At 41.4% G+C, this 19,394-nt stretch overlaps 1 protein-coding gene and 1 pseudogene across 3 annotated transcripts; both read right to left on the reverse strand.

The window, feature by feature from the left end:
* Window positions 1-890: 890 nt before the first annotated feature.
* Window positions 891-16,367, reverse strand: LOC114627311 (ubiquitin-conjugating enzyme E2 N-like). Of its 3 annotated transcripts, none has more exons than XM_028775036.1 (8): window positions 16,295-16,367; window positions 7,070-7,471; window positions 6,085-6,351; window positions 5,631-5,905; window positions 4,617-4,901; window positions 4,194-4,493; window positions 3,132-3,430; window positions 891-2,300 (listed from the first exon to the last, which is right to left on the reverse strand). In XM_028775036.1, exon 8 carries the CDS (start codon window positions 1,897-1,899, stop codon window positions 1,441-1,443), a length of 459 nt encoding a protein of 152 aa, XP_028630869.1. In that variant the 5' UTR covers window positions 1,900-2,300; window positions 3,132-3,430; window positions 4,194-4,493; window positions 4,617-4,901; window positions 5,631-5,905; window positions 6,085-6,351; window positions 7,070-7,471; window positions 16,295-16,367; the 3' UTR covers window positions 891-1,440. The 3 variants fall into 3 exon arrangements, with proteins under 3 accessions (XP_028630869.1, XP_028630868.1, XP_028630870.1); XM_028775035.1 differs by having other exon boundaries at window positions 6,085-6,355; XM_028775037.1 differs by lacking the exon at window positions 6,085-6,351.
* LOC114627361 overlaps window positions 14,556-19,394 on the reverse strand; it is a 59,565-nt pseudogene continuing 54,726 nt past the window's right edge.

The raw sequence follows: 19,394 nt of genomic DNA on the forward strand, positions 1-19,394 counted from the left end.
TAAATAAATAAATAAATAAATACTATAAGCACCTTCAGAAGACCTTCAGAGCAAATGTACCAAGAGAGTTCAAAAAAACATTATAGCCTGTTATGAGTCCCATTTAATAAATGAAAATAAAGGCAGATTACTCAACATCACAGCATTGTTTCCTCATTAGGTCAATCTTTCAATAAAAGTTTTTTCCAAAAAATAAAAAATAAAAATAAATAAATAAATAAAAACCAACACATGAACATTCAGATCTCACAGATACGAAACTACTGTGTGTGAGAGTCAAAACTCCATCTTGCTTTGTACTTGAATGCTGTATATGTGTTTGATGGGATATTGTGTTTGTATATTCATACTTTGATTCATGCTAACTTCTAACTTCTCATGCTGTGGAAATGATTGACATTGAACATAAACCACAAATAAGAGAAATAAATGGCTGAGTGCATAATAGGAAATAATTAAAACTTTCTTATTTAGTTGTTGGCTCTTCTTTTAGAAATCCATCACAGCAATAGGATTTAACCTCCAGCAAATAATTTCTGAGTTATAACAACTTTGTGTAAAATGAATAAATTTGTTTCATTGTGGAAAAAAAAAGACAGGTCTTATGAGCAAAGAACTGCAAAAACACCAGTGAGTTCATTTTCTTTTATCCACATACTGCTGGCCATGAGACCTGCTCTTCAGTGTGCTTTGCAAACCATTGTACATTGTTGGAAAACCTAAATTTTCTTTTCTTTTTTTTTTAGAATATCAAAAAATATTTTACTAAAACATAAGATTTACAGAAGTTTCCAGACAAGCCATACAAAATGGTCACAAGATTTTTTCTTTGTCTTTTGGGGGTGGGGGTGGGGGACGGAGACTCTACACTTGACAGCAAAGTCACAATGTTATTAGTGAGGGCTGTGATGTTTATTTCATGTTCCCATTTTGGTTCAGACAATCAAGCTTGTCCATCTACAGCATCTAAAGTTAGACTTGGCTAGAGAGCGTATTCTAAAAAACTGGTTAGCTGCATTTAACCACTGCAATTAGATCCTTAAGAGGAAGGAGGGGAAAGGAGGCCATAAAATTAAACTATTTTCCCCCCAAAAAATAAAATAAAAACACCCATACCCCTGGCAGCTAACCCTGACAACTACCTTCATTCACAGTGCCTTGTACTTTAACCATGATGGGGAAGAAGTCAAAGAAGAGAGTCCTGCTTCTCAACATCTCTCAGCAACCCGGATGATACTTCTAGCCTCTGCTCATGCTTTACAACAGTGAATCAGGACAAGACAGATTTGCTAATGTACATGTAATCACCAGAGATGAAGATGCCTGGGCTTTTATTCTGTAATGTTTCTAAGACTGTGTCCATTAAATGCAAACAAAAAAAAAAAGGAAGAAGTCTTGGCAGAACAGGAGAAGTGGTGTACACTTGATGATCTGATCGACTTAAATATTGTTCATGGCATATAGCCTAGTCCATGCTCTCGCTGTCTCTATGGCTTGGGCTTCACTGGTCTTCCACTGCTCAGCTACATCATTTGCTAATGGATCATCTGGATTAGGAGCACTTAACAAAGCCTGGATGGATAGCAGAACTGTTCGGATCTGCAGTGCTGGGGACCACTTATCTTTCAAAATATCTAAACATATTTTTCCCAACTTGTCTACATTAGGATGATAAATTTTGGTCATGAAACGTACTTTAGGTGCTGCCATTGGATATTCTTCTGGAAGGAATAGTTCAAGTTTAAAAGTCCCTCCCTCAAAGGGGGAACCCTGGGGGCCAGCAATGACCACATGAAAATAACGAGCGTTGCTCTCATCTGGTTCTGCTTTAATGCCAGAAACTGGTTCTGCCAGCAAACTCTGGGTTTCCTTGGTGATCCTGCGGGGCAGCCCGGCCATCTTGTGAGATCCCGAGTTCAGCCTCTGCTCTTGTCTCCGGCTCCGCTCGCATCATCCTAAATTTTCTTTTGCAGATGTATCACTTGTAGTTAGCTTCTGGGTTATAGATGAAATCTGTGTCCACATGTATCAGCACTGAGACAGAAACTCACGTAGACATGTGCTGGCTTTGTGCATATTGCCACAGTTCCTACAAGTACATATTTGTGTCAGCCTCCTGTATCTGGAAAATATAATTTCCTTGGAGTAATCCATGTCCTGTGGCTCTCAGTTTCCCCAACTCCAATTCCTCAAAGTTCCCCAAGCCAAGAAATGTGCAGACATTCCATTCAGGATTCAGTGTCTTCAGATCTTTCTCTGCACATTGTTCAGTTGTGGGTCTCTGTATTAGTTCCCATCTCCTGCAGGAGAAAAATTCTGTGATAACTGATAAACAAGACATTGATCTGGGAATCATTTTATTGGTATTTTTTTTAAATAGTGGCATATACAACTCTGCCTGATTACTTGGAGGGCTGCCATCCTAAGGGACTCTAGGTAAGCCTCTCCTCTCCAAGCCCTGGCCTGCCAAGTCCCTTGAATGCTTAGCAGAGTGCAATAAACACCACTGCATTCTCCATTTCCCACTCCAAGACCTGCATGCTTACTAGGAGGCCTGCTGTCACCAGAAACAGGAACTAAATATCTGTGTGTCACACATCCCTGACAACCTAGTTGCCTGAATGCTTATCTATTGGCAATAAGCTAACAGACACACAGGCGCTTATGTGTGCACATGCGTGCGCACGCGCACACACATACACACACATAAGAAAATGACTTTAAATAAATTTATAAAGATGACAGAAGGCTTTAAAAGTGAATAAATAAATGTCTAAGAGAAATACAGAAGAATACAATCGACATGTGAAAGAAATTCCAGGCAGATGGGACAGCATATTCCATCACTTTATAGTTTCAGAAGTGTTGGTTTAGCCGATACCCTGTTCTGAAAGATATCTGTATTCCCCCTGAACACCCACACTCCAGTGTCATCCCCTTCCCCACATCCTGTCTTTCTGTGTTTATAACCCCTGTATAAATGAGTATAAATTACAATTTGAAAAAAAATATATTATATTAAAAAAAGAAAAAGAAGAAGTGTTGGTTCAGGAAGCAAAGGCTCCCAGTATGTTGAGGGACAATAATTTGTTTCAATTGTAAGTTACTCTCAGATACAAGCATCACCTCACCTGAGACTATGAGCTCCACAGGGGCATTGCATGTGAGAACAGGCAGAGATGAGTCTTGACAATCATAGCATCTGTAGGTGCTGGAGAGGGTGGAGCTCACAGCACTCATGGAGAGTTCTTCCTGGAAATTCTGATTTTGGAACTTTGATTTAGTTCAAGAGTTTGGTGGGCTGAACACTCCTTGGAAAAAATGAAAGTGTCTACAGTGTATATTGACCAACATAGCAGAATCACGTTCTCTCGTGAGTGTACTGTAGAGTTAGACTGCACTGAGGGGAAAGGAGTCACAAAGAGAGGTCCTAAAGAGAAGAGAGATGATGAGAGGCTGTGTTTATTGTTCTGAGTTGAAATTTCTCCTGGTTTTCCCTTGACGACACTGGGGACTGTGTCTCTTTTGTCTGACAGAGCTCATCTCCTGCTGATCTTGCTCTCCATCTGTTTCTGCCCAAGATTCTTATCCCTCATCTCATCCCTCAGTTCCTGGGCTCTCCAATGAAAGCCTGAGCAGAGTGCAGGTCCCTGAAAGAATCTCTTTAGTTCCTCACCTGTGATCAGGATGTCCAGGGGTCACTGGAGGCTGACCACTCAGAGGAGAGGTTCTGTGCATTATAGCATATGTATTGTTCCCCGGTGGACAGGCTCACATAGCCCAGTTGGAGGTTGGCCAAGGAGAGGCCAGTCTCTGTGTGTTGGCTAAGGTGCTGAATGAAGTCAGCTTTCCTCAAGTTGTACAAAACCAATCTGTCCTAGTTGATATCAGAGCAACACTGTAGGGTGAGGCTCATTCCAGGGTCCAGAATATGGCCTTGGTGAGTCAGTAGAGATGGCTTCTTGGACAGTCCTAGAGTGAAGGTGACAGCCTAGGGACTGAGGACTTGGTCTTACCAAATACTTGTAGGCTCCCATCCTGCCCTGCACATGTCACAAAGTCTCAAATGAGGATATTGTTCAGAGCACAGGTTCTCCATTTAGTCCTTCTCTACCTGGAGCCTTCTAGAGGACAGACCATGGCAAAGGGTTTAGGGTCTCACAAAACGATTGTGAATGACAGTGGGGACTCACCTGAGATGTGAATTTTCATAGGCTCTCTCTGTACAGACCACATCTCTGGGGTATCCGAGTAGTAAATATAACATCTGAATGTTCCTGTTTGGGTTGTGGTCTCCTTTTCCACAGTGAACAGAGATATAGAATGCCAAGTAGCATCTACATAATGTGAATTCAGAGAGGTGGGAAATTTCTCTTCTTTGGTGAGAAAGAACTTATATCCCTCTACTGAGCTACACTTGAGCTTTGTTTTTCCTCCAGAGGTCACCACAGTGCTGGACAGTACTTAAAGGACAGGATTATTGTAACAGATTCCTGGAAGAGAAGGAGGAAACAATCACATGTTCTCATGCAATCATGATATTCCTTAGGGCTAATCTGTAGGAGGGAATACTCCTGAGCACAGAGACTAAGACTGGACTGTGACAGTTTTCTTACCTGTCACCACCAGTTCCAGGGGTCACTGTGCACTGACCAACCAGCTGAGTTGTAGCAGTAACATCAATATTGCCTTGCATGTTGTTTTTGTCACAAAAAGGATAGTGAAGTTGGCCTTCTTTCCAGGCTTCTCTGGGTTCTGTTTTATACATGTTTTGTGACTTCCCTCTTTATGCAGAAAATACATTTCTGTATCAAGGGTCCCCTCACATCAGATGGTCATAGAACTTCTAGAGGTGATCACAGAGCCTGCCTCAGCCTTGATAAAGGCTTTGGGGAGGTCCCCTGCAAGAACGTAGGAGAAAAAGAGGTGGGTCTCTTTGACAGTAGCACAGAGGAAGTCTCACTTGGAGATGGATGACATTTAAGTTGATCCAGAATAGGACAAAGGCCCATGAAGACTCATGTCACTCCAAACATCCTGGATTTTACTATCACTTTCCATGTTGGTTCTGTGTCTTGGTCCCACTGTCTCCTGTGCTCTGTGTCAATGGGTAAAGAGTCTTGGCTCTTCAAATACAGCACACATCAAGGCCTCCCTGAGCACCTGTCTCATTTCAATATTCTATTTAGAGGCTGTGGTTCCTCACCTGAGAACAGGAGCTCCAGGAGGTCACTAGGTTCTGACCAAATCTGTGGCCTGCTCCTGTCATAACTGTAGCATCTGAATGTCCATCGCTGGCTGGAGGTCACCCAACCCACAGAGAAGGAGGCCTCAAAATTTCTAGTTTTATTGTTCTACTGTGAGTCCTCCCTCTAGGAGAGGTTCTCTGGTTCCTCCTTAGTCAGAGTAACTATGCTATAATCCTGCTCTGAAACACACTAGAGGGTGACATTCTGTCCTTAGGTCAACACAGGGCTGGGCTGGGCTAACAAGCTGGGCTAATAAGGCAGAATCAATTAAATGTGTCAGGCTCTGTCATCCTCCAGGGCTGTGAGGTGGTAGTGCAGCACTGAGAGCAGAGTGACTCTTGACAGTGAGGCCTCAGGATGGGGACACTTTTTCCCTCTCACCTGTCACCACCAGCTCCAGAAGGTCACTGTATTTGGAGCATCCATCATAGGTCTGATAGTAACGGCAGTACTTTTCCTGCAACGTACAGGTCAATTTTTGAGATGGAGATTTCAACCTTCTTCCCAGGTTTAGGTGGGAATTCTGCTGTCCATGGAGCTGGGCCTCCCTGTTTATAGAGCTTATAGTCTTTGGTTCCTCAGTTTTCTTCACATAAGAAGGTCACATCTGTCTCCTTGCAGACCATAGAGTCTGAGGATAAGCTTAGGGAGTGACCCTGGAAGGAAAAGAACAGCTAAGTCCCAGAACATCCATCCTCAGACTGCAGTCCTTAACCCCATGATCCTCCACCCACTCTCCAGGGTTAATACACTTGTTGTGTTTTTCACCATCACTGTCCAGGCATGGCTATTGGATATGAAGAGAAGAGCATTTCAGACCTGCAGACACACTCACCTGCTAACACTGGGATCCAGATGCCTAGAGCCAGTCGTGGAAGAGAGTCTTTTGTAACATATTTGTTCCTGAAACCATAGCAGGTCCTCTCCTCTGTAGAACCATCTGAGTCCCTGGGGTCTCCTGATGGGTCAGTGCTCAGCTATAAATCTCAGTATCCCCTCCCCCTCTTCACATTTCACCAAGACAGAAGGAAGCCATGAAGGTGAAGGTCATGGCATCTCCTCTCAGAGACAACAACTGTACTTGAGGGCAGAGCTACAGAGCCTGTCTGAAGGGAATGAAAACAGGGTGTGACCTGGGAGGCACTGCTGTAGTTATGACATAGCAATATTTCAGCAGCACCACAGGAATTGGAACTTCTCTCCTCAGACACCATGCTCTGAGTTCCTCAGTGCTATGACTAGGTCAGACAGTAGACCCTCTGTAATCAGGTCTTACACATATGACATTTCCATACCCCACCATGTCTGCCTGTTGTCATCACTGTCAGAGTCATGTTGTAGCAGACATGTGTGAACATCTCCCACAACAGTACAAATTTAAGCGTGGTTGTTCTTTGTTCTTTTTCACATTTTTATGTGAAATGTTTACTTCTTTTCAATATTTTCTAATGTTTCTGAGAAATTTCTTGGTGTATATGTCTGCATCATATATACACATATAAAAATTTTATAACTTTTCTCATACTCTCAAGTGCTGTATTATAAATATGTACTACTATGTCTGTTTTTTAATGTGTATATACTTTAGTACAACTTTTAAATTATTTTTTGCTAATTTATCTACTCATTTGTGTGTGTGTGTGTGTTTGTGTGTGTGTGTGTCTGTGTGTCTGTGTGTGTACATACGTGGTTTTCAAACTACATGCATGGAGGTCTGGGGACAACTTCAGAATCAGAATTTCTTGTACATTGTTGATCCTGTAAATCACACTAAGTTCTTAAAGGTGATCACAAAGACAACTCACAGGTCAAAAAATTACCGTCATCATTTTCACAAGTCCTCCTTCTTCAGTCAAAACATTACTTGATCCAAAAAGGTGCCCAGGTTTATTTGAGTTTCTTGCTGTCACAGGTTGCTGGTGTGACCACCATTGTTCTTGTGGCAGTTCATTGTGCAGTGGTGCAGGCGTGGGCAGCACTTGAGGGCAGCACTGTATCATTGTGTTACAGTTGTAAACTTGGGGAATCCAGCAAAGGGGTTCCTGGATGATGACATCACACAGGCACAGCACCATGTGTAGGGTGGATCTTTCTGGATGTAGTGGTCAAGGAAGGGTTTGGTTTCTGTCCATAAGTTTTAATGGTAGCTGCTGGGGCTTTAACTACATGACTTCTTGCCCTTTCTCAGCCTTGACATTGTCAGTGATGTCACTGTGTTCAACCTGGAAGATGATAGATTTGCCCTTAAGTTCCTTGTCAACGACTTACGTGCTGGCGTCTGCATGGAGGTAGAGTTCAAGAAAAAGATTTCATAAAGTTAATTTTTCCTGTTTACTTTTGTGTTAGGGTTTGATGGAACAGCCTCCAGTATCCTGAGCACATACTCTACCAGTGAGCTACACGCCAGTTTTACTCTGTAATTTTCAATGTTTGGTGTTGTATTTTTTCCCTCTACTATCTTTTTCCCTATGCTGATGGGCTTAGTTATCTTTGTGGTTGTATTGAGACACTCTGCGGCTATGTAGTCCTGTTGTCCTGGACCTGATTATGTAGACCAGACTAAACTGGACCTCATAGAAATCTCCACACGATGCTTCCCAAGTGCAGGGATTAGGGATATGGGCCACCACTTCCAGGTTTGGGTTTAAAATTTTACATCTTTAAAATTATCTTTCCTATGTATATTGTGTTTTGCTTGAGTCCTTCTCCCTCCATCTTCCCTTTTCCTTACTCTGTTCATCTGCTTACTCTCCTTATTAGCCTGAATTTCACTAACCTGGTTCTTTCCCTGAACTTCTGGTTGTTGCAAATGTGCTGTTTAATCCCATGAGAGTTCCCATTTCTCCTTTCACTTAATAAATCACTGTATTATTTTTTGTGTGTGTGACTGAACTACTCCTTGATGTGAGCTCACCTTCTTAATCCAAAGGCCTGTTCTGTGACCTGCAGTGGGCTGTCCTGGACAATGTTGTGGGTGCCTTGTTTTAACACAATCGTGTCCTTGGTTTGAAGTCTGCTTGTGGTGTTTGATGATCCCTTACTGATATTCTGCTTAGCTATTCTGTCAAATAGCAAAGTAGCCTGAGTGGTCTGTTTTATCTTGTTGTCCCTCTCTCATACAATGTCTGATGGTACATGCTTTTATATAGATGTTTATGTCTTAAAGATCAAATTTTAAATCTATGTAATTTAAGATTGTCTTAGGTTTAACTGATATGAACAAATGCCATGACCAAGACAAGTCTTATAAAAACATTTAATTGGGGCTGGCTTATAGGTTCAGAGATTCAGTCCATTATGAACAAGGAAGGAATATGGTAGCATCCAGCCAGACATGATGCAGGAGGAGTTGAGTGAGTGTTCTACATCTTCATCTGAAAGCTACTAGCAGTAAACCAACTTCCAGAGAGCTAGAATGAGGGTCTTAAAGTTATAGGTACATACCTTCTCCAACAAGGCCACACCTACTCCAAAGTTCTTCATCTAACAGTGCCACTCCCTGGGCTGAGCATATAGTTAATAAAGTTATTAGAGTTATTAGAGTTTAGCCTGTATATAATGCACACACACATGTGCACACACACACATGTGCACACACACACTCACACTCACACAGAGACACAGTATGTGTTTGTTTTTTGTATTTTCAGAAGATAATACTGGATTCCCTGGGATTGAAGTTACCAGTGGTTGTGCACCATAATATGGTTGGGTTTTTGCAGGGTAAGATAGTCTAGGTTGGCATCTGTGGTTTTTAGAATTTGTAAAATATCTTTCTAAGCCCTTCTAGTTTTGATAGGGAGATTGATCTGAAATTTGCTTTCTTTTTGAGTCTCGTGTTTTAGGTATCAGAGTTACATTGAATGAGTTTGCAGTGTTTCTCTGTTTCTAATTTGTGCAATAGTTTGAGGAGTATTGGTATTAGTGTTTCTTCAAAAGTCGCAGAATTCTGTCGTGAAGCACGTATAAACAGAGAGAAACATATTCATACATAGAGAAATCATATACAACACCAAACAGGAAATCATAGTATAAAATAAAAGACCTGTAAGGAAAAAAGATGCCTCCAAAAATACGTTTTGTGTTGGCCATGTATTGCTGGGTATGAGACCTACCCTTCAGTGTGCTTTATATGCCAATATGACTGTTGAAAAAAATCTAAATTTTCTTTTGCAAGTATTTTTACTTGGAGATGGCTTCAAGTTTATGGATGAAATCTTGTGTCCCTAATCCCCATTCAGCTCTGGGACACCATCTAGTTTAGACCTGTTCTGGTCCTGTGCATACTGACACAGTTTCTCTGCATCCATTGTCTGGAAGACATAATTTCCTTGGTTCCATCCATGTTGTCTGGTTCTTACAATCTCTCCAATTTCTCTCCCTTAGAGTCCTGTGAACCCCAGGGAGTGTGGGTGTTTGATATTGACTTTCCATTAAGGATTCAGAAATCCAAGGTCTCTCTCTCTGCACATTGTTCAGAAGGGTCTCTGTGTTAGTTCCCATCTCCTACAAGAAGGAGGCTTCCTTGATAATGGCTGAGCAAGACATTGACCTAGCAGTTATTTTGTTTTCTATGTCCTTTAGGAAAACAGTAGTAGAGATCTATGGCCTGTCTCTTCTCAGGTTTTTGGTTACCAAAACTTCCATTCAACTTAGATTGTTGAGGATTTGTAACACAGTTTCCATGAATGTCAGGCTGTAATTTTGACAAGAAGAGAATGACTGGGAGGGTGTGAAGATTCAAGTGCTCTAAACTGAAATCAGTCTCTTTAATTTTCCTTAACATCTGCTCACACTCCTGTCAGAGGATTAAAAGCCACAAAAGGAACTAAGAACTAGAGCAGGGAGAAGTGAGAACTGTGTGTTTTAAGAAAGAACATTTGTAGTTCACTACAATGAGAATTCGTAGAAACTACTGTTACTAACATATAGAGGCCAGGCTGGATGCATGCGTGTGGAGGGAAGACAGCCTTCAGTAAGATTAATCCTTGGACTGAAGTTTCCATGAGATTTAATATCAACTCGCCATCATGATTGGATCCTGGTCATTTTGAAATTGATGTTGGTTAAGACATTGAATATTATTGATAATCATTTGGAGACTGAGACTTCCTCTGCAAGAAACATCATTTCATGCACCTGCTCAGAGTTCTGTGTGCTTAATTTCATATTGTCTTCAGGGTCACATGAATCTGGGAAAAATGAACTTTCTTTTCATGTTGTCTGAAACAGCATAGTTGGAACCAAGCAAAATATCTTCTCTTTCTAGAGCAAATTTAGCTTCTTTCCAGGTTATTTTTGTCTTTATTAAGTGAATGGTTTCACTGAAATATCATACATGCATATGATGCATTCTGATTCTTCCTGTTCTGATCCCTTTTATATGTCTCATATCCATAGCAACTGTCTTCACATCCCAAAATTTACATCCCTCATCTTTGCCTTTTGTTTTGTTATTTCCCATTGGTTTTAACCAAAGTTCTGTATATGAGCATGTGCTTGTATCTATAGGGCCCTGTTGGGCTCACTGATGGGTGCACAAATATATCCAGTGAGTCTCCTTCACAGAACATGAGGAGTTCAGTCCCAACAGACATATTTCTGTCACAGCACCTGTATACATGGCTCAGGGAATACTAGAGAGTCCATAAAGATTGTAAGAGACAAAAAACCAGGAAGACTTCAGTGAAGTCCTTTTGGAGAAATTGTCAAAGACATGGCTTTTTAATTTTTTGAGAAATAAACAGGATCTAACCAATGCAGTACAGGTGAATATATGACTGAGGAATGGATATTTCCAAGGGTCCATCTGTAGACAGAGAACTACAGGAAAATAATGACCATTAGAAGAAAGGGTATTCCACTGGACGTTTTAGCTCCTTTTTCAATGATCAAGTGACCATAGGTGTGTGGGTTCATTTCTGGATCTTCAATTCTATTCCATTGATCTTCCAGCCCGTCTTTGGACCAATACCACGCCGTTTTTATAACTATTGCTCTGTAGTACAGTTTGATGTCAGGGATGGTTATTCCCCAGAAGTTTTCTTATTTTTGAGAATATTTCTCACTACCCTGGGTTTTCTGTTATTCCAAGTGAATTTGCAAATTGTTCTTTCTATCTCTATGAAGAATTGAGTTGGAATTTTGATGAGGATTGCATTGAATCTGTAGATTGCTTTTGGCAGGATGGCTATTTTTACTAAGTTTTCCTGCCAATCCATAATCATGGGATATCTTTCTATTTTCTGAGATCTTCTTCGATTTCTTTCTTCAGAGACTTGAAGTTCTTGTCATACAGATCTTTCACTTGCTTGGTTAGATTCACACCAAGGTATTTTATATTATTTGTGGCTATTGTGAAAGGTGTCATTTCCATAATTTCTTTCTCAGTATGTTTATCCTTCGAGTAAAAGAAGGCTACTGATTTGTTTGAGTTAATTTTATATCCAGCCACTTCGCTAAAGTTTTTTGTGAGGTTAAGGAATTTTCAGGTGGAAGTTTTGGGGTGATGTAAGTACACTATCATATCATCTGCAAATAGTGAAATTTTTACTTCTTCCTTTCCTATTTGTATCTCTTTGACCTCCATTTGTTGCCTAATTGCTTCATTTAGGACTTCCAGTATTATATTGAATATGTAGGGAGTGAGTGGACAGCCTTGTCTAGTCCCTGATTTTAGTGGGATTGCTTCAAGTTTCTCTCCATTCAGTTTGATGTTGGCTACTGGTTTGCTGTATATTGCTATAGCTATCTAAAATTTACTATATATACACTATAGTATACTATATATAATATAGTATATATTACTATATATACTATAAATACATACTATATATTTCTACATAATTTACTGTAATAGGACAGCATTTTCAACAAATGCTGCTGGTTCAACAGGAGGTCAGCAGGTAGAAGAATGTAAATCGATCCATTCTTATCTCCTTATACAAAGCTCAAGTCCAAGTGGATAAAGGACCTTCACATAAATCCAGATACACTGAAACTAATGGAAAAGAAGGTGGGGAAGACCCTCTAGTACCTAGGTACAGGGGAAAAGTTCCTGAACAGAACACCAATAGCTTATGCTCTAAGAGCGATAATTGCCAAATTGGACCTCATAAAATTTCAAAGCTTCTGTAAGGCAAAGGACACTGTCAATAGAACAGAATGGCAACCAACAGATTGGGAAAAGATCTTTACCAATCCTACATCCAATAGAGGGCTAATATCCAATATATACAAAGAACTCAAGAAATTAGACTCCAGACAACCAAACAACCCTATAAAAAATGGGGTACAGAGCTAAACAAAGAATTCTCAACTGAGGAAATTCTAATGGCTGAGAAGCACCTAAAGAGATGTTCAGCATCCTTAGTCCTCAGGGAAATGCAAATCAAAACAACCCTGAGATTCCACCTAACACCAGTGAAAATGGCTAATACCAAAAATTCAGGTGATAGTAGATGCTAACGAAGATGTTGAGAAAGAGGAACACTCCTCCATTGCTGGTAGAACTGCAAGATGGTACAACCACTCTGGAAATCAGTCTGGCAGTTTCTCAGAAAATTGAACGTAGCATTACCTGAAGACTCATCTATACCACTCCTGGGCATATACCCAGAAGATGCTCCAACATATAACAAGGACATATGCTCCACAATGTTCATAGCAGCTTTATTTATAATAGCCAGAAGCTGGAAAGAATCCAGATGTCCTTCAACTTAGGAATGGATACAAAAAATGTGGTACATTTAAACGATGGAGTATTACTCGGCTATTAAAAACAATGAATTCGAGAAATTCTTAGGTAAATGGATAGAACTAGAAAATATCACCTTATCTGAGGTAACCCAACCACAAAAGAGCACACATGATATTCACTCACTTATAATTGGATATTAGTCCAGAAGCTTAAAATACACAAGATTCAGCTCACAGACCACATGAAGCTCATGAAGAAGGATGACCTTCGGTCCTTCTTAGAAGAAGTAACAAAATACTCAAGGGAGCAAATATGGAGACACAGTGTAGGACATAAACTGAAGGAGGGACCATCTGGATACCATTCCACCAGCTTATCCATCACATATGCAGTCACGAAAGGTAGACGCTGATGTGAATGAAGGGAAGTGCATGGTGATGGGAGCCTGATATAGCTGTCTCTTAGAGGTCTGCAAGAGTCTGACATATACACAGCCAACCATTGAACTGATCATGGGGTTCCCAATGGAGGAGTTAGAGTGAATACTGAAGGAGCTAAAAGGGTTTGGACCCCATGAGGAGAGCAACAGTACCAACCAACCAGAGCTCCCAGAGTCTAAACCACCAGCCTGGGAGCACACAGGGAGGGCCCCATGCCTCCAGCTGCATATGTAGGGGAGAATGGCCTTGTTGGGCACAGGTAGGAGAGGAGATCCTTGGTCCCATGAAGGCTGGATTGCAAGTGTGGGGAATTCGAGAGAGGGGAGGAATGAGTTGGGGGGTAGGTGGGGGCAAAGCCTCATAGAAGAAGGAGGAAGGGGGATGGAATAAGGGGTTCCTGGGCAGGGTGGGGTTTAAATGGGGTAAGGGGACAACATCTGAAATGTAAATAAAATATCCAACAAAAAAGAAAGAGTATTCCTTCATCACAGGTATGAGCCCATTCAGGAAGTGGTTAGACCTGTAGTTTTTCAAATAAGTTATTATTGTAAAGATTATTCATGCTCGTACTATTGCAGGAAACATATTTACTATGACCCTAGTAAATTGTGTAATGTATTTCCTTGGTTTATTTTTCACTCTAAGACTATAGAAAATTAACACACTTATGTATAGCTCTAACACCTCAGAACAAAAACATCTCCTGTATGAGACAGAGTCCATTACAGAAAACCACAACTGGTGAAATAACAAAGAACACATAATTGGGAAGTTCTTAGCCCCAACTGATGTATCTACAAGGTAATTCCTGCACCTAAGGCTCAGGGAACGTTGCAGAAGAGGGAGCAGAAAGACTAAGTGCCATAAGACCTAGAAATCTTGTGTAAGATTTTGTCTCCTAGAAAGACAGGAAAACCATTTGCGTAATACCTCAACAATATGACTGCCTAAAGAAGACCTGAAGAGGAACAACACCAGTAGACACACTAGTGTGGTAGGAGAATTTCTGACAGGTCACCATCCCTAGATAACGAAGGATAGACAACTAAGAAATGTTGAGAGAGTTAGAATCACTTTTGTCCTAGGGACGGACCTTAGTTTCTCATGCAATGTCACATGGTGAGCCTCAAAGTCATGAAGAAACAACACTACATGGACTCAGTGGAATGTGTTTACATATTTATGCACATAATATTCACATGTATGTATATAACAAAGAAAATCAACTGATCAGTTTGTGAGTGAGTAGGGGAAGCAGAATATGGTAGTTATTTAAAGGAAGAAAATGGAGGGGCCAGTATAATCATATTTTAAGGTTATGAAAGTTTGTGTTATGGAGGTAATATTTAAATTTTATTAAGTACTTCACATACATACTGAAATTTAAACTGAAATGACATTAGACAAATAAAATCATTGTTCATACAGAATGGAAAAATTGAAGAAGAAGATGAAAATCTATCTCCGAACCATACATGAAACACTTGTAAATAGAATCGAATGTGTTTAAGATGTGTAATTTGGTAACCTTTATACACATCTACATTATGAATTACCTCAAACCTCATGAAAATACAAAACAGGAAATCATTATATGTATATATATATGTATATATATATATATACGTATATATACATATACGTATATATATATATATATGCAAAACAAGCGATGTAAGCAAAGACTGGTTAAACTATCATGGGTTCATTTTGTGTTGTCCAGACACTGGTGGGCCCGAGAATTGCCCTTTAGTTTGCTTTCATAGCAGTGTGCCTTTCTTGGAACAACTAATTTTTCTTTGGCAAGTGTTTATCAGTGTGTGATAGCTTCTGGATTATAGATGAGGTCTTGTGTCTACATTGTCTCTCAGCACTGGGACATGATCTCACTTAGACCTGTACTGGCCCTGTATATGCTGCCACAGTCTCTGTGAGTCCATATTTGCGTTAGACACTTATGACTGGAAACATAGTTTCCTTGGTGTCATCCTTCTCCTCTGGCTCACACAATCTCTCCAACTCCTGTTCCTCAAAGTTTCCTGAGCCTAGAAAGGGCATCCATTCCATTCAGGATTCAGTGTAGTCAGATCTTTCTCTGCACATCGTTCAGTTATGAGTCTGTATAATTTCTCATATTATACAGGAGGAAACTTCTGTGATAATTGCTGAGCAAAACATTGATCTAGGAGTCATTTTATGGATATCTTCCTTTATACAATCAGTATCACCCAGAAGTTGGCCTGTTTTCCTGGAATCCTCCATCTGAAGGGACAACAGTTAAGCCTCTCACTATCAAAGCTTGGCCTGCTACTCCTCTGAATTCTTACCCAAGAGCAGGAAACTTCACTGTATACTCCATTTCCCACCCGTCTTCTCTGAATGCATTTCAGAGATCCTACTAGAACCAGAGATACTCACTAAGTCTATCCCCTCCCAAGCCCCTGGCCAACAACTTGCCTTAAATAGAACTAAATTAACACAAAGACACAGAAACACACCACACACACACACACACACACACACACACACACACACACACACACACTATAAAATGACCTTAAAGCCAATATTACAATGTTCACAAAGGCCTTAAAAGTGAAATGAATATATCCCTTACAGAAATCACAATCAAACATGTCAAAGAAGTTCCAGGCAGATGGGACAGCATATTCCATCACTTTATAGTTTCAGAAGACTGTTGGTTCAGGAAGCAAATGGTCTGGTATGTGGAGGGACAGTAGTTGATTTACTGAGTAAGAATCTCATCATTAAACTCCCACCTTCTTCTGAATCCCAAATACAATTTTTCTCCCAGCACATTCTCTCCTGACAGTTTGTCAACCTGAGTTCTGTATTTACTGACAGAAAACTTTGCATCATCAGATTGATTTCCCGTACTGTGGTACCTTGAAAAATATATGTTGTTCTCTTCAGATTATCTCCCAGTTGTACAGTGGGTCTGTGTCTGGTTGCCTCTGGCCTCAAAGACCAGAATCACAAGGGCTATGAGGACCACGACAGCAATCCCCATCCTGATGAGATTCTCCATTGTGTGATCCTGGTTCTCTGGGGCTGTGGATTTACACAAAGAAGTTACAGAAATTAGGGATGTTCCAAATTCCTGCAAGAAAACTAAGTGTCCACCAAGGGCCCATGTTTTGTCTGGACAGAACTCGGTTCTACTGTTTCCTATGCTATGACTTGCAATTTTCTTTATTGGACTGACTTGGGTTTGGGCATGTTCTAGGATGGACAGAAGGTCTCAGCTGGTTCTGAGGATAGAGTAAGAGGAGTAGGATAAATGTTTACTGAGGAGACCTTATTGTTTCCTCTGAGTTACACTTCATCGTTTATTGTAGATGCCCAGTTTTCTTACCACATAAGCTCAAGGACTTCTGGGAGGAATCTTTCCTGCGGCATAGCTGAGTCTGCTTTCTTATTCTTACTCAATACTTTAGGACAATTGTGCTTATAGAAGACCAATGACATACCAGTGAAACCAGCAAATTCAGAGTAGAACAGTTCATTTCAGGAATTAGTCCCTACATCACTACTCTTAGCAGTCACAGAAGAATACTTAGTGCGGTTTCCCTGGAGAGCCCATAAGAGTACAGACTCAGATTCTCAGTGTGTTTTTTTGTGTTTTTTCCCTTGTAACACTCATATCCTTCCATTTCTCACATGATATGACCATTTCCCATCTCTCTCTCTCTCTCTCTCTCTCTCTCTCTCTCTCTCTCTCTCTCTTTCTCTCTCTCTTTCTTTCTCCTTCACTCCATCCTTGCCCTTAATGGAAGTGTTGACACTGTGCATTGACCCACACAACAGGGTCATGTTCTCTCGTGAGTGTACTGTGGAGTTAGGCTTCACTGAGAGGGAAGGAGTGTCAGAGAGCTGTCCTGAAGGGAAAAGGGATAATGAGAGGCTGGCTTCCTTATTTTTAGATCAAATAACACATGATTTCATCTTGAGAACCTGTGTCTCCATCTCTTTTCTCTGACTGAGCACAGCTCCTACTCTTCTCTTCCTGGATCTGTTCCTAAGATCCTGTGTCTCATCCTGACCATCAGCTTCTCAGCTTAACCATGAGAGGTTAGGCAGTAGCTAGGTACCTGATTCAATCTCTGTAGATCCTTACCTCTGATCAGGATGTCCAGGGGGTCACTGGATGCTGACCACTCAGAAGAGAGGTTGTGCACACCATAGCATCTGTATTGGCCTCCAGTGGAGAGGCTCACATCGTTAAGTGTGAAGTTGGCCATAGAGAGGCCAGTGTCGGTCCGCTGACTAGGGTGCTGCATGATGCTAGATTTTCCCACCTTGTACAGAGCAAATCTGTCATAGTTGATGTCAGAGCAACACTGCAGGGTGAGGCTCATTCCAGGGTCCAGGATATGGCCTTGGTGAGTCAGCAGAGAGGGCTTCTTGGACAACCCTAGAGGGAAGGTGGCAGTGACTTAGGACTTGGCTCTTACTAAAAACCTTTGACTTCCCATCCTGCCCAGCACATGTCACAACTTCTCCCCAAGCAGGGCCGTGATTGAGAACACTGGCTCTCCATTTAGTCCTTCTCTACCTGCAACTCCGCAGAGGGGCAGGCCATGGCAAAGGACTTAGGGTATCAGAAAATGATAGGTGAATAACAAGTAGGGACTTATCTGAGATAAGAATTTGTTGGAGCTCACTGGGTACTGACCACTGTTATGGGGTATGCTCACAGTGACCATAACATCTAAACATACCTGTGTGGTTTGGGGTCAAAGACCCCATAACAAACAGGGCTTCATACAGTTCACTAGAAGGAATATACTGTGTGTCCAGTGATCTCGTGAACTTCTGATCTTCCTGGTGACTATGAATTTATCATAGTGACTCTGTAAGGCACACTGGAGTGTCATGTTGCCTCCCACTGTCACCACAGGACTGGACAGTACAAACAGCGTGGGTTTATAGTAGCCATAGGTTCCCAGGAGAAAAGGAGGAAGTTTGTTACATGTCCTCACAGTGTCACAATGTTCTCTTGGATCACTCGGTGGGAGGGGAGTACTCCAGAGAGCAGAGCCTGGGGGTAGGAATCTGACTGTCCCCTCACCTGTCACCACCAGCTCCAGGGTGTCACTGGGCTCTGACCAACCAGCTGAGCTGTAACAATAACAGTGATATTCTCCTGCATGCTCTTCTGTCACAGAAGGGATGAAGAACTTGCCCTTGTTCCCAGGCTCCTGTAGGGTCTGTGTGCTCCAGGTTTCTTGGCTTCCCTCCTTATTCAGAAAATATATTTCAGCATCCAGGTTTCCCTGACACCAGATGGTCAGGGCTTTTCCGGAGGGGATCACAGAGCCTGGTTCAGCCTTGATGGCTGGTTTTTGGAGGTTGCCTACACAGATGTAAGAGAGAAGCACATGTGTGTGTTTGAAAATAGCACAGAGAATGTCCCACAGTGGATGTTGCTTTCCTTTTTTTAAATTTATTCTTCCCTCATTCAATACACAAGAAGACAGGCTCCCATCCTCTCCTCTTTCCTAATATTACACAATCCTCCCCCACTTTCCTTCATCCCCAGATTCACTGTACCTCCATTTCCTTTCCGAGACTAGAAGGCTTTTCAGTGACATTTACTGAAGGTGACATAACAAGATACCAGAACAGTAAGCACATACCCTCATATTAAGACTGGACAAGGCAAACCAATAGGGGCAAAAACATTTCATGTGTAGGTAAAAATTTCAGAGACATCTCCACTCTCACTGAACCTGAAGCAAGCCAGGTGATTGTGACAAACACATTTAATCTGCGCACTCAGGAGAGAAAGCCAGGTGAATCTCTGAGTTGGAGGGTAGTCTGGTCTACAGAGTGAGGTCCTGGACAGCAAACCAAGAGTACACAGCAAAATGCAACCCCTGCTGCAGCCAAACAACAACAGCAACAACAAAACCATGCCAAACAGCCACAGCATGTATGCAGAGATCCTAGGACAGACCCATGCAGACTCTGTGAGCCCTGATG

The sequence above is a fragment of the Grammomys surdaster genome, unplaced genomic scaffold (genome assembly GCF_004785775.1).
Source record: "Grammomys surdaster isolate TR1022 unplaced genomic scaffold, NIH_TR_1.0 252, whole genome shotgun sequence".
NCBI lineage: Eukaryota > Metazoa > Chordata > Mammalia > Rodentia > Muridae > Grammomys > Grammomys surdaster.